The sequence below is a fragment of the Diabrotica virgifera genome, chromosome 7 (assembly GCF_917563875.1).
Source record: "Diabrotica virgifera virgifera chromosome 7, PGI_DIABVI_V3a".
Taxonomy (NCBI): domain Eukaryota; kingdom Metazoa; phylum Arthropoda; class Insecta; order Coleoptera; family Chrysomelidae; genus Diabrotica; species Diabrotica virgifera.
In genome coordinates, this window is record NC_065449.1 from 28,060,177 (window position 1) to 28,075,546 (window position 15,370).

Below are 15,370 nucleotides of genomic sequence, written 5' to 3' on the forward strand. Positions count from 1 at the left end.
TTTACTTCGAAAAGCAAATCCTCCTTTCAGTGATTTTATATATGTATTAAGTTATTCCTAACTAAAGTTTGGAGAGACAGGTCTATCTCAACAAATCAAGTTAAGACTGGTGAGTCCACTTGTATTCTCAATATACGGGTCAGAAACTTGGACTCTCCAATGCATAAAAAAAATAATGTGTGTGTACTTTGTACGCACGTAAGAAGTTATACTTCTCTTATAATACTTAACAGTTACAATACAAAAAATTAACAATAATTACCAAAAATGAACCAAAACTTAACAATGCCAAATATTAAAAAAAAAAAGAAAAAAATATGAATCGTCCGGGATTTGAACCCGCAATCTCGCAATTTTTTGATCTCTGGTCTAATGCTCTACCAACAAGGCCATCAAGCCGTATGCACTTACCTTTCAGATATACATAATTATACATCACGGTGACAAGTGAAAAATAAAAATAGATGTTTTATTATTTTACGCCCAAGGAAGACAAATCCAAAGACACAAAATTATAATAAAAAACCTTTTAAACCACCTTTTTCAAATTGCGCAAGTTGTATTATTAATATTAATGTTAATAAATGAAATATAAATATTTTGACGTTTCACAATTTGGCAATTCACTTTTAACTGCAGTGCCTTAAAAATTTTAAAGCACTAGTGCCTTAAAGTAGCATTTTTAACACGTTTGTAGAAAAATATATTTAAAAACACTAATATATTCTTTCCACACCTTTTCTGGACTGATACATACATAAATTAAAACATTTTGAAGTATAACTTCAAAAATATAATATTAAAACTATTTAAAAAGGCAGTATAACTATTAACTAACCTTTGTTGTTTCTCTTCCCACAAATTTTAAAACGCAACAACCATACATAACCAAACCGTCAACCGTCCAAACCACAGCTGCCATATTGGATAATTTTTGGCATGTCATTTGAACATCCAATCAGAACAAAGTTATAATGCGCATGCGCCGGGATCGTAGGTTTTAACATATAAAAATTCACCCTCATATCGCGCGTAAAGAAGTATAACTTCAAAAATTTATGAATCGTTGGAACGTTGCGCACACCTTGGACAGCTCATTGGACAAATTGTAATGTTTTCATTCCTATCTAATTCGACATTAAAAAAAGGCTGTCTTTAACATGTCTGCAGCGAATTCTACAGTTCTTTGGTCTCATGGTTTACGCATAGATGACAATAATTTGGAGAGATTAATTATTTCTGGAAACGTTCTGGGGAGAAGACCGAGAGGACGGTCACAAACCAGATGGTCCGACCAAATTCATAATTCACCGGCCTACTCATTTTGCGAAACTTTTAGAGCAACTAATGATAGAGACCAATGTTAGAGAATTGGCGCTTACTTCCTTTATATTTATTAATGTTCTACTCTGGTTCCATGATTTCTAGTATTTCTTAAGTCATTCAATGTTTGCGACTTTCTTCTTTTTTTGTAGAGTTTCGTTTTGTGTCTTTATAACAAAATCTTTTTGCTCCACATAATATTCACATTCTCAGGGTTTTTTTTTCTCAGTGTCACAAGAGCCCATAAGCGACCTAAATGGAGTTAACAATGAAGTTACAAACGAGCTTAACAAAAACAGGAACATGAGCTAGCAGATGACCAAGATAAACTGCTCGTCAAAAGTTAGGGATATAGAAAATTCTGCTGAATTTTTATAGTAGATTTTTTCGTGAACAGATTAACGGATTCCGCTAATTTTTTTTTATTATTTTAGACTTTTCTTTAGTATTTACACGGTTATGCAAAGGTTTACTCAAACTTTTTTTTGTACTTATACCGGGTGGAAGAAGAGAAATGTTTTTCTTATGTTAAGTTTGAGACGCCCTGTAGGGAGGACGAGGTACAAATGGGAGTATATATCGAAATCGTATTGTAGTCTTATGTTTTGTGAACATTTTGTTTTTTGAATGTCCCTGATATCTTTAGAAATAAAAAAAATAGACGGTTTTGTAATTTAACTAACATGTGTTTTAACCGAAACAAAAATTTGAGACACCTTGTAGGCAGAAAAAGGCACAAAGGTGAGTATACCTCGATATTTTATTGTAGTCTCATATTTTGTGAATATTTTATTTTTTTAATTTCTCTGATATCTTTAATAACAAAGAAACTAGACGATATTACTCTTTAATATGTGTTTTAACTGACGACATGCGTCACATCACACATGTGAAACATAGAAAAGCATATTAAAGAGTAATACCGTCTAGTTTCTTTGTTATTAAAGATATCAGAGAAATTAAAAAAATAAAATAATAAAAAGATATGAGACTACAGCATAATATCGGGGTATACTCACCTTTGTGCCTTTTTCTCCCTACAAGGTGTCTCAAACTTTTGTTTCGGTTAAAACACATGTTAAATTACAAAACCGTCTATTTTTTTGTTTCTAAAGATATCAGGGACATTCAAACAACAGCATGTTCACAAAACATAAGACTACAATATTATTCTGATGTATATTCACATTTGTACCTCGTTTTCCCTACAGGGTGTCTCAAACTTAACACAAGAAAAACATTTTTTTCTTCCACCCGGTATAAGTACAAAAAATAAGTTTGAGTAAACCTTTGCACAACTGTGTACATACTAAAGAAAAGGCTAAAATAAAAAAATAGCGGAATCCGTCTGTTCGCGAAAAAATCGACTATGAAAATCAGCAGAATTTTCTATATCCCTAACTTTTGACAAGCAGTTTATGATAACAAACCATATCAGAATTGACACAATAGATAGGCATGTGTACCTGGGATTATTAATACACAAATATAGCCTCCTATAGTGCCCATCCGTTTCGCATGTTTGCGGTCATCATGGCAATCTGTTTTTTGCACATTGTGCTCTGAAAAGATTTGTGGTTGTTGAAATCCAGTAGCAAAAGAAAACTAACTTGAAATAAAACTTATTTATTGTTGTTTAACGCTTAGTCCAGAAAGCCACTGCGCATCCTCTAGGAAAAATATTCTGATTCGGATTTTTTGCTCAATCTTACTCAAAAAGGACTCCTTTTAACAAATTGGCATGTTGCCAGGACCAAAAGGTGGTCAAAAATTTTTTAAATGTTTTTTTTTCCTAAAATTATTTTTTTTTTGCATGGAAAAAAGTTTTTTTTAGATTTTTTGGATCATTCCAAACAGAAAAGGTCTTTAGTGACTTTTCTCTAAAAATGATAGTTTTTGACATATTAGCGATTAAAAATTGAAAAAGAGCGAAATCGGCCATCGGCCATTTTTAACCCTCAAAAACTATGTGAAAAACTGAAAATTTGAATGTTACCAAGGTAGGTAGATATTCTTTAAACATCGATTGATGAAATCCCGAAAAGTTTTTTGCAATACAATATTCAAAACTCCTTTGTTTTTTAATTGCTAATCAAGCGTGTGCGACACTATTTTCCACCGACAGTATGGTGCAAATGAAAGGAATAAATTCGTTATTTCGTAAATAGGCGACTTTAAGGAAAAATCCCCAAAACAGGTCGATTTTTATTTTTATGTTATGATATTGTGGCATATATGGTATACTACTGACGTCATCCGTCTGGGCGTGATGACGTAATCGTTGATTTTTTTTAATGAGAATAGGGGTCGTGTGGTAGCTCATTTGAAAAGTTCTTCAATTCTCTATTCAGTAATGTAAAAATTTACGTAATTATTTATACAGGGTGTCATCGATTACGTCATCACGCCCAGACGGATGACGTCACTAGTATACCATATATGCCACAATATCATAACTTAAAAATAAAAATCGATCGGGATTTTTCCTTAAAGTCGCCGGTTTACGAAATAACGAATTTATTCCTTTCATTTGCACCATACCGTCGGTGGAAAATAGTGTCGCGCACGCTTGATTAGCAATTAAAAAACAAAGGAGTTTTGAATATTGTATTGCAAAAAACTCTTCGGGATTTCATCAATCGATGTTTAAGGAATATCTACCTACCTTGGCAACATTCAAATTTTCAGTTTTTCACATAGTTTTTGAGGGTTAAAAATGGCCGATTTCGCAATTTTTCAATTTTTAATCGCTTATATGTCAAAAACTATCATTTTTAGAGAAAAGTCACTAAAAACCTTTTCTGTTTGGAATGATCCAAAAAACCTAAAAAAACTTTTTTCCATGCAAGAAAATAATTTTAGGAACAAAACAAAAAAAAAACGTTTAAAAAATTTTTGACCACCTTTTGGTCCTGGGAACATGCAAATTTGTTAAAAGGAGTCCTTTTTGAGTAAGATTGTGCAACAAATCCGAATTAGAATATTTTTCCTAGCGGATGCGCAGTGGCTTTCTGGACTAGCTCGTAATTTACGATATCATTTATCTGTGCATAACGTTATCAAAATAATTTCAAATGTCGTAGGTCAAGTCAATAACAGTTATTGTAAATCAAATATACTCCTAAAAGATAAGCGTTTAAAAATATTATTACTAATTTAACTATTGACGAGCTGCATACGATGCTGTTGAACTATATTGAAAGTTGACAATAATATGACCTTGCACTGCTTGCTCACTAGGAAAAAACCTGCGGTATTTTTAAGACGAGGTTCCTTTGTTTGGTGTATTTTTTATTACCAACAGACTGATTTGTTTGGTAAAGGATAATAAAAATTAATATAAACGGAGCAAAACAATATAAACAGTATAAAGACCCTAAATGTGCTGGCGTCTGAAGGAGAAAGTATTCGAAATAATGAAATACAAAATTTTCTGTTTAAATTTTGATTTGTGGTGACTGCTACAAGCCGAACATCAACATTGAAAGATTTGTAGCGTTTAGAATCCAATATAGACAATGTTTATATTAAAACAAAAGTCTAACGGTGGTATAGACAATTAGACATCACTATCAACATTTCCGTCAAATTTCAATGACCAGAAGCCATTCTCTCTCCTGCCATTGTCCATAATGTAGCCTCCAGAATAATTATTTTAAACTGTTTGTTATTCTCTTGTCTGTTATTTTTGGGGTGTCCCAATAAGAATGGCGCTCGGCCATATCTCAGGAACCGTTTATAGTACAGCTTTGGGAAAAAAACTTTATAAGAAAAGTTGCCACGAGAAAAGCCTGGAAATTATTTTCATAATTGTAAGTCCACCGCTAGAAGGCGTAATTGAATATCAAAAATTAAATAATCGAAATTTTACAAAATTTGCCTAATGAAAGGGCACTGGAAATCCGATTACCGTATTCTTCATAAAATTCTGCGTATATTTTATTTCACAAGTTTAAGTCTACCTGTGCAAATAAGAGGTGGGGGTGAGTGGGAACCTTGTTATGAAAAAATCGCTGTGAGTCCGGTTCTGCTTAATCGATTTTTTGCAAACTTGGTCTTATTGAAAACAGCTCTTTTTCGTCAATGTAATAGTTATAATTTGGAAACAGCCTTTTACGTAATATGCCGGCTAGGAGGCGCTATTTATTTTCTTTTTACAAATATAGTTTTCTTTGGAAAATATTAAATACAAGTATGTATTTTTTTTCATATATTACAAAATTAGACGAAATTAGCAACAGAATACCGAAAACCACATGTCTATACCTTGTTTCTATCTCGAGATATCTTAAGAAACGTGTAAATTTTAAGTGAAAATATATAGAAGCAAGTAGTGTGTTATGGAAAAAAACAAAGAAACATTTTCCAGATGTCACCGTATATAATAAATCAAAACAAAATATGAAAAACTCTACTACTGTGGTGACGTCTTTGGGGATATTTCATTGCATATATTCTAGCCGCAACAGTTGCATTTCTTATGCATTCAAAGAATGTGGCTGTCATGTCAAATGCTTCTTAGTTTGTAAGAATCATCTTGAATTCTTACAAACCGCAACAAACCATCAATGAACAAATTTTTATGTTTTACTGATTTGACACATAAGTTGACACATGATAACTTCTTGAAGTTATTACTTCTAATAGTTCTATTTTTTTTCCATAGCACACTACTTGTTTCCACTTTGACTTCCATAACTTAGTTTACCGGTAACAATAACGGTTATTTATTTATCTTAGTTGGGAATAGGACGATTGATATTAAAATATAATGAAATAAAAATTAAAAATTTGTGTAGAAAATCTGACGTTTTTACATTTTCTACGATTCATCGAGAGAAAAGCAAATGCGCGGAGGCAACAATTCATAAAAATTTGCATATTAACGCTATTTTTTTGGTATTATTTTAAGTATTGAAATTAGTGTAATATTTAAATAAAAATAAAATTAAACTGTTTAAAATATATTTATTTCGTTAAAATCATAATAATAGAAGTATAACTTCTTACTCGCGTACAAAGTACACACACTCTTTTTTTTTTGTTATATTTTATAGTGTTATTTGTCTTATTGTTGTTTTGATTCATTATATAGACATCTGGACAATGTTCCTTTGTTTTTCTCCATAGCACACTACGTGCTTCGATATATTTCCACTTATATGACAGTTACAGTTATGTTTAAAATTTGTTTCTTAAGATATCTCGAGATAGAAAAAAGGTATCGACATGCGGTTTTCGGTATTCTGTTGCTAATTTGGTCTAATTTTGTAATAAAGGAAAAATAATACATACTTGTATTTAATATTTTCCAAAGAAAACTAGATTTCTAAAAAAAATAAATAGCGCCTTCTAGCCGGCATATTACGTAATAGGCTGTTTCCAAATTATAACTATTACATTGACGAAAAAGAGCTGTTTTCAACAAGACCAAGTTTGTAAAAATCGATTAAGCAGAACCGGACTTACAGCGATTTTTTCATAACAAGGTTCCCACTCACCCCCACCTCTTATTTGCACAGGTAGACTTAAACTTGTGAAATAGAATATGCACAGAATTTTATGAAGAATACGATGATTGGATTTCCAGTGCCCTTTCATTAGGCAAATTTTGTAAAATTTCGATTTTTTAATTTTTGATATTCAATTACGCCCTCTAGCGGTGGACATACAATTATGAAAATATTTTCCAGGCTTTTCTCGGGGCAACTTTTGTTATAAATTTTTTTTTCACAAAGCTGTAGTATAAACGGTTCCTGAGATATGGCCGAGAGCCATTCTTATTGGGACACCCGGTAATTGTATGTGAATGTTTCTTGGATGTGCTGGATAGCCGACAAATTTTTTTTAGCCAAAATGCCCTGAAGATGCTCTGAGAGCGAAATTATTTGGGCAAGATTTAATAAAGAACTGTGCTCGATATCTGCCTTTTATTTGTAAAACTAATAAGACAAGGCACTTACCAAACTCCAGGTCTTGTGTGCTCTCGACGAGAATTTTGATAAATTAAAAATATAGATTTTATCTAACAATAAAACACTGAAAACGTTTGTTTTCTATACTTCCACAAAATTTATTATAACTATTTGACTACTGCTGTTTCGGCAGAGTGCCTTTCTCAAGTGATTTAGTTTACTATGTGTTTGCCTTTTTAAAGTCTTTAACTGAAGAGGTTGAGGAGTGGGGAGCTGTTTGTCTCGAGTTGGTATTTCAGAATTATATCTGTATTTTTTAATTTATTAATTTCCATAAATTCTAATAAAGATAGCCTTTATTTTGAATATGCAGAATTTGAAACTCTTCATTAAAAGAATGATTATGATCTAGAAGGTGAAGTGCATATGTAGAAGTGTCCGTTTTTCTATTGTTGAAAGCCCTTTTGTGTTCTGCTATCCGTTTGTCAAAGGTTCTGCCAGTTTGACCGATGTAAGTTTTCCGACAGTCACCACAAGTTAGTTTGTAGACACCACTCACCACTCTGTAGTTGTTTTCTGTAGATTCTTAATAATACTCTGGGCTAATTAGCAAAATTCATGGAAAAGTTATTTACCAGTAATTTTATTGCTGGAATCGAATTATAAGATCCTATATATTAATAATATAGGTATGCAAAGTCCGCAGATAGTGTGCTACTTTTTTTATAAACAAAATGGCGCCGACAAATCGTATTTTTTTCAATTATTGCTCTATATCTCCGAAGATTTTAACTTTACAACAAAAACACCTAAATAAAAATTCACCGCAATTAAATTCTGCATAGAGATATGTTTTTCACGATTTGCTCCGACGAAAATTTTCCTCGAAAAATGCGGGTTTTCCTAACAAAAACTCTAATTTTCAAATAAAGTTTTACGTAAGTAATTATTAATCAATAATTAAATAACTTAGTGACATCAAAGCTTTCTTGGCATAGATTGTAATTCCAGAAGCCCGTGAAAATTAAACGAATATTTTAGCAACAATTCAATTGTTAATTAACAAATTACGATCGCAATAATAACCAAAATAATCATGATACATTGATCAAACTTATAAAGATTATAAAGATGAGATGCTTATTTAATTTTTTATCGACAAAATATAAATTTTTATTTTTTTGCATAATCTTCAAATTTTGAAAAAAAAAATAGTTATAATACGCTGGTCTAATTAGTAAAGTACAAAGAAAGGTTATTTACCAGCAATTTTATTGCTGGAATCGAATTATAAGATCCTATATATTATTAATATAGGTATGCAAAGTCCGCAGAAAGTGTGCTACTTTTTTTTATAAACAAAATGGCGCCGACAAATCGTATTTTTTTCAATTATTGCTCTTTAACTCCGAAGATTTTAACTTTACACCAAAAACACTCAAATAAAAATCCACCCCAATTTAATTCTACATAGAAGCATGTTTTTTCCGATTTGCTCCGACGAAAATTTTCCTCGGAAAATGTGGGTTTTCCCAACAAAATCTCGAATTTTCAAATAATTTTTTGGGCCAGCAATTATTTATCAATAATTATATAGCTTGGTGAAATAAAAGCTTTCTTGTTATAGATTATAAATTCAGAAGCCGGTGAAAATGAAACGAATATTTTAGCAACAATTCAATTGTTAATTAACAATTTACAGTCGCAATAACAACCAAAATAATCATGAGACATTGATCAAACTTAGAAAGATTATAAAGGTGTGATGCCTATTTAATATTTTGTCGACAAAATATAAATTTTTCATTTTTTTGCATAATCTTTAAATGTTTAAAAAAAATTGTTATAAACAAATTAACATTTCTCAGAAATTGTTTATTATATTCTAATTTTAAAAAATACTTAAAATGCTTATTTAATAGGTATTTAAAATGAATGCTTTAAAAAAAATTTCCAACCATTTGCAAAAAAGTTATGAAACAGCAAAGTAAATATACGAATTCTCCGTTGTTTATAATTTGTTTTAATTGTTTCAAAGCTTAAAAGTGAGTCTATGGTACAACCTAATTACTCACAAAGAATGTCAAAACTTAGTGCAATGGTTATATTTTAATCAAAGATTAAAAATACTTTGTTTTGTAATTTTTAGCGCAAACGTAGGCATGATACAGAGTCGGAGCTAAAATGTTCACTCGAAGCGACTGACACGCAGCATACATTATTTATTAAAAGTGTACATCACGCGGCCGGTCGTCGCTCCGAGTGAAAATTTTAGCTACAGTACTGTGTTACACTACTTTCGCGCGTGTAAATTACAAAAAAATATATTTATAATCTTTAATTAAAATATAACCATTAAACTTATAATCGATATTTTTTTGTAAATAATTAGCTTGTATTTTAAACTCACTTCTACGCTTTGAAAAAATTTTAAAAAATTATAAACACAGTAGTAATCATATGTTTACTTTGCTGTTTCATAACTTTTTTACAAATGGCTGCAAAAAAGTTTTAAAGCATTCATTTTCAAGATATTTGAAATGCGCATTTTAGCTATTTTTTAAAATTATAATATAATAAAAACTTTCTGAGAAACGTTAATTTGTTTATAACTATTTTTTTAAACATTTAAAGATTATGCAAAAAATAACAAATTCATATTTTGTCGACAAAATGTTAAATAGGCATCTCATCTTTATAAGATTTCAAAGCTTGATCAGTGTATCATAATTATTTTGGTTATTATTGCGACCGTAAATTATTAATTAGCAATTGAATTGTTGCTAAAATATTCGTTTAATTTTCATCAGCTTCTGGAACTATAATCTAAACCAAAAAGGCTTTTAAGTCATCAAATTATTTAATTATTGGTAGATAATTACTTATCTAAAACTTTATTTGAAAATTAAAGATTTTGTTGGGAAAACCCGCATTTTTCGAGAAAAATTTTCGTCGGAGCAGATCGAGAAAAACGCGTTTCTATGCAGAATTTAATCACGGTGAATTTTTATTTGGGTGTTTTTGTTGTAAAGTTAAAATCTTCGGAGTTATAGAGCAATAATTGAAAAAAACACGATTTTCGTGCGCCATTTTGTTTATAAAAAAGTAGCACACTATCTGAGGACTTTGCATACCTATATTATTAATATATAGGATCTTATAATTCGATTCCAGTAAAATTGCTGGTAAATAACTTTTCCCAAAAATGGCCTATTCTCCGATAAAACAACTACAGAGTGGTGTCTACAAACTAACTTGTGGTGACTGTCCGAAAACTTACATCGGTCAAACTGGCAGCACCTTTGACAAACGGATAGCAGAACACAAAAGGGCTTTCAACAATAGAAAAACAGACACTTCTACATACGCACTTCACCTTCTAGATCATAATCATTCTTTTAATGAAGAGTTTCAAATTCTGCATATTCAAAATAAAGGCCTTAAGCTATCTTTATTAGAATCTATGGAAATTAATAAATTGAAAAATACAGATATAATTCTGAATGACCAACTCGACACAAACAGCTCCCCACTCATCAACCTCTTCAGTTAAAGACTTTAAAAAGGCTAACACATAGTAAACTAAATCACTTGAGAAAGGGCCTCTGCCGAAACAGCTGTAGTCAAATAGTTATAATAAATTTTGTGGAAGTATAGAAAACAAACGTTTTCAGTGTTTTATTGTTAGATAAATCGTTCCATCAAGTAACGGTCGAATCAATCAATTATATAGATTTTAACAATAAATAGCGACGATTTAATAAATTATAATAGAACTCTACTTATTCGTACCTTTGATTTTTTTAGGTTTGAAAGCTGGCACCGTATGGGTCAACTGCTACAACGTTTTCTCTCCCCAAGTTCCATTCGGTGGTTTCAAAGATTCTGGCTATGGTAGAGAATTGGGAGAATACGGATTGCAACAATACACAGAGGTCAAGGCTATTATTACCGCTCTCCCCGCCAAAAACTCGTAAATTTCATTTTTGAAGTTTATCTATTGTAAATGATTTTCATTTTCTAGATTATAGTTTTCTAATTTACATTTAGAACGTACAGGAAAAGTGATTTGTGCACTAATTGTTCACGCACAAAACGGTTCTAAATTTATAACTCTAATTTATGAAATGTTTTGAATCAAAATTAATCTTGTTCGAAAGATTATTTTTGGTTTTCAGCTGACGTTATTGTTCGAACATTTGTATTTAAGTTAGTATTAGGTCTATTGGTGCTTACCAATGTATGTTTTATATTGAATAATATATATTTTTTCATTTGAGTCGTCCTTTTGTAATCCCTCTTCCTAAGTTGCTATTTGCCAACTGGACTGAGACAGGGAGATCCGTTGTCCCCATTGTTGTTTAACCCGGCCTTAGAATATGTCATGAGAAAAATTTATCCAAAAATCAAACCAGACAGCTGGTTGGGGAGCAAAAATCATACTCGCCTTTGCCGATGACGTCGATGCAGTTAGTGCAGTCATTGAAGCGTAAAATAGGTTTTTACCTCCGAAATTTTTTACTGTGAATCGATTTACATGAGATTTTGGAATTAGGCTTATTTTACCCTTAACTTCAAAAGTGATATTGCCCCCGAACTCCGTTTTTTATTTTATAAGGGGTGAAAACAACCCCTTAATGGAAAAATTGACATTGAGCCATTTTATCGCCAGAAAACGTGTTTAATAATAAAGAGTGACATTGTGAAGTGTTTTCTAACACAATAACCTCATGTTAAACTATTTTCATCCCCTTGAAAATCGTACAACCCTTGCAAACAACCCCTAAATTGAAAAAATTTACAAAAAATTAATTTAGTATAACATAAAAAGATTTAAATATAGAGTAAAAATGATATTTTACGTTCTCTATCTAAATTATCATATTGTTAACCCCCTTTCAACCCTTAAAAACAACCCCTAAATAGAAATAATTTACAAAAAATTAATTTGGTTTGACAAGAAGACTTAAATATAGAGTAAATAATATTTTACATTCTCTATCGTAATTATTTAATTATTAACCCTTTTCAACCCTTAAAATCAACCCCTCGATTAAAAATTGTATAAAAAATTTCTTTTGATAAACTAAAAAGGATTTAAATATCGTTCCACGTTCTCGAAAAAGCTATGCTGGAAAATCATATGCTCAAGTTCTTTAACCCTTAAAGCTACCCCTAAATTAAAACATTGAATATGTATGATTTAGTTTTTGGACCATAACTACTTCAATTTTGAAGCTATCACAACTTATAAAAAACAGGGGCGTGCGGTGAAATTTGAAACAGGGGAAGCAATTTATAAAAAAAATTGTAAAAACACCTACCCATATAGCACACAACGTCCGATGGACGTCCATATAACGTACATTTAAAGTCCAAACGTCCATGGACCAAAACTGGACGTACCATTATGTACGTCCATTACGCGACGTCCATTGGACGTTTGATTTCAACGTACATTGGACATCCATTTGTGGTCCATGGAGATTTTACACAAAACGCGACTATTATTATGAGTAATTATATTATAGCTTCTTGTTTTAATCAAAGCAATATTATTAGTAGAATACAAGAAGCTTCTAATAAATGTAGTCACATATTTTTTCATCATCGAATTAAAACACTGAACCATTAAAATTATTTTAATTAAACCTATATAATATTAGATGATGATAAAATGATGGTAAACTTTTTCAGAATAACGGAGCTACATCGCGCATCGGTAATTATAGAACTTACAATAATTAGACACTACCAATTTAAATCTTAAATGTGCATTTTGTAACTGTTAAATTTCGCGCCAAACTAAATGAGAATCTTCTTGACAACGTTGTCGCTCTTCACGCTATCGGTCGTAAAAGGTGTATTAGGCAGGTACTTTTAGGGGATTATCGCTGTTAATTGTTGTGGAATACTGAAGGATGGTTTATTTATGATAATTCACAGAATGGCAAACCTGCTTGCAATATACAACCGTACTGACTCTAAGTTCTAAGAAATAAGTTTGGAAAGAACAGAACAGAAATAAACCTCTTGAATGTGCATGCTGGATGGGGCGCCATTATCTGAATTTTGTCTTTATTAAGTTATTACCAAAGAATACTCCATCCGTTGGATGGAGTATTCTTTGTTATTACATACATAATAATCCTGTGATATCTTTGTGTTTGCTGTTTATCGTGCAAGTGCAGTCGTGCATTAATGAAGTTCCTATAATAAAATGAAATAAAAAAGGTATTTTGTGTAATATTTTAAAGTATAAATTTAGTATTATAGGAACTATTTCCTATACCTAAAGGCTTTTTGCTATGTATGTATTCAAAAAATTATGGACACTAGATTGCTTTCTGAAAAGTGCCCTACAAAAATGACTATAAGACGTACATTGAATGTACATCAGATGTACATTGAATGTACATAAGATGTACACTGAAAGCTTCAACAACGTACACTGTACGTTTGTAGCGGACGTTCTATGGACGTCCAATTTTGTGAACTCTGGACGTTCGTTGGACGTCCATCGGATGTCTATTGTACCTTAGCGGGACGTCCATTGGACGTTCCAATGTACACAGATGTACGTCCATTGGATGTCCATAAAACGTACTTGTGCTATCTGGGTAGGTATTTATAATGTAATTCAATTCTTCTACTTGAACGAAAGTCTCGGTCATCAAAATTCTTAAACCTATTTTCCATTCGTTGGCATATTTGATCTAAAATCTGATAGTATTATAGACTATAATAGTCGGCGATAGCACTATTGGATACTTCCAACATTATCAGTGCGTGTGCGTTTCCATTTAGGCTCAAAACTTCTTGCCATCATATTATTCCAACATTTTTCAAAGTCATCTCTCTCTTTTTGTTAATAACATCTTTAAATTCGCTAATTTTTTTTACACAGAAACCAATCTCGTTTATCTTGCATTGCAATACATTAAATAAATTATCTGAGAATGTAAATATTTCTGAAAAAGCAAAGTTAAAAAACTCCAAAAATCCTCTCGAGCTATTTATGGTTTCTGTATCCCACTTTTCACATTTTCGCCATTCTCCAAAACCCTAATACATATATTTATATAAATATTTAGTATTTATAATATAAATAATTCTATTATATTGATTTATATAAATAACTAAATAAAATCAATCTTCATAATTCCACAAAATCAGTCGAAGAAGCCCGTCATTGTCAAATGCTGGTAAATCACATTTAAATTCACGAAAACAGCTCCTTGTATGCAATTGACAAAATTGCTTATCTTATAAGCGATAGATATGCCCGAAATTTGAACTCGCCACTCTGCGTGTAAATGGGTGCGTTCACCAGACCAGTGCGCTACGTCAGCGCTCTGAAACTGTTTAAGATTTTTCGGGTGAACGTCATGTCAATTTAGGCTTAACTTCAACGTGTTGACGAAGCGGTCGCCATTTTATTGAACGTAGTATTTGTATGGCTTTAATATTGAACGTGTTTAAGAAATATATTGTAATGGCGCGATTATTTCAAAATATTTATTTTACAATAGTTTTAATTATAAAGTAATTGAAACCTAGGAGATACATAATTGTATATGCTCACGAAATTGTAAATCTGTGTATTAAGGAACAATATTTTCAACATAATTCATATTTACGTGATAATTATTATTTATTTATGGTGGGTCATCCAATGGTTCTGCTCTGCCAAGTCCAGCACAGCCAGCAGCACCAAAAATTATTTCTTGTTCATTTCATTATCAAACATCAATAAAGGTAGTATATTATCCATTTTTGAATTAAATTTGTTTAAGATACGTCCAATTTATCGTTGAACGATAAGTATACAAAAACAATGAATCTCGTTTTAGGTTAGGTTCATACATAGAACAGGTGGGAACACAAAAAAAAAACAACTATGAAAGTGTCAAACGGAAAAATACCATTCACCAGACTAAACGTAGTTTTAAAGCGCTGCAACATAGCTGTTTAGTTGAAACTTAAACCGATTATTTCTGGTGAACGCAGCCAATAACCCCGGTGATTTTCATAGGCTAGAATGGCTGAGGAGAAGCAAATTTGAAATCAGATTATCTGCCGACATGACTCCGAATACCAACGTAGAAATACGATCATGGCCTATGGGTCCG

The 15,370-nt window shown here is 31.4% G+C and overlaps 1 protein-coding gene across 1 annotated transcript in view; it reads left to right on the plus strand.

The window, feature by feature from the left end:
* Positions 1-11,517, plus strand: part of LOC126888229 (aldehyde dehydrogenase, mitochondrial) — a 64,046-nt gene extending 52,529 nt beyond the window's left edge. The window contains exon 7 of the mRNA XM_050656294.1: positions 11,046-11,517. Within this exon, the coding sequence (XP_050512251.1) occupies positions 11,046-11,215 (170 nt within the window). The 3' untranslated portion in view covers positions 11,216-11,517. The remainder of the gene's footprint in view (positions 1-11,045) is intronic.
* Positions 11,518-15,370: the final 3,853 nt, after the last annotated feature.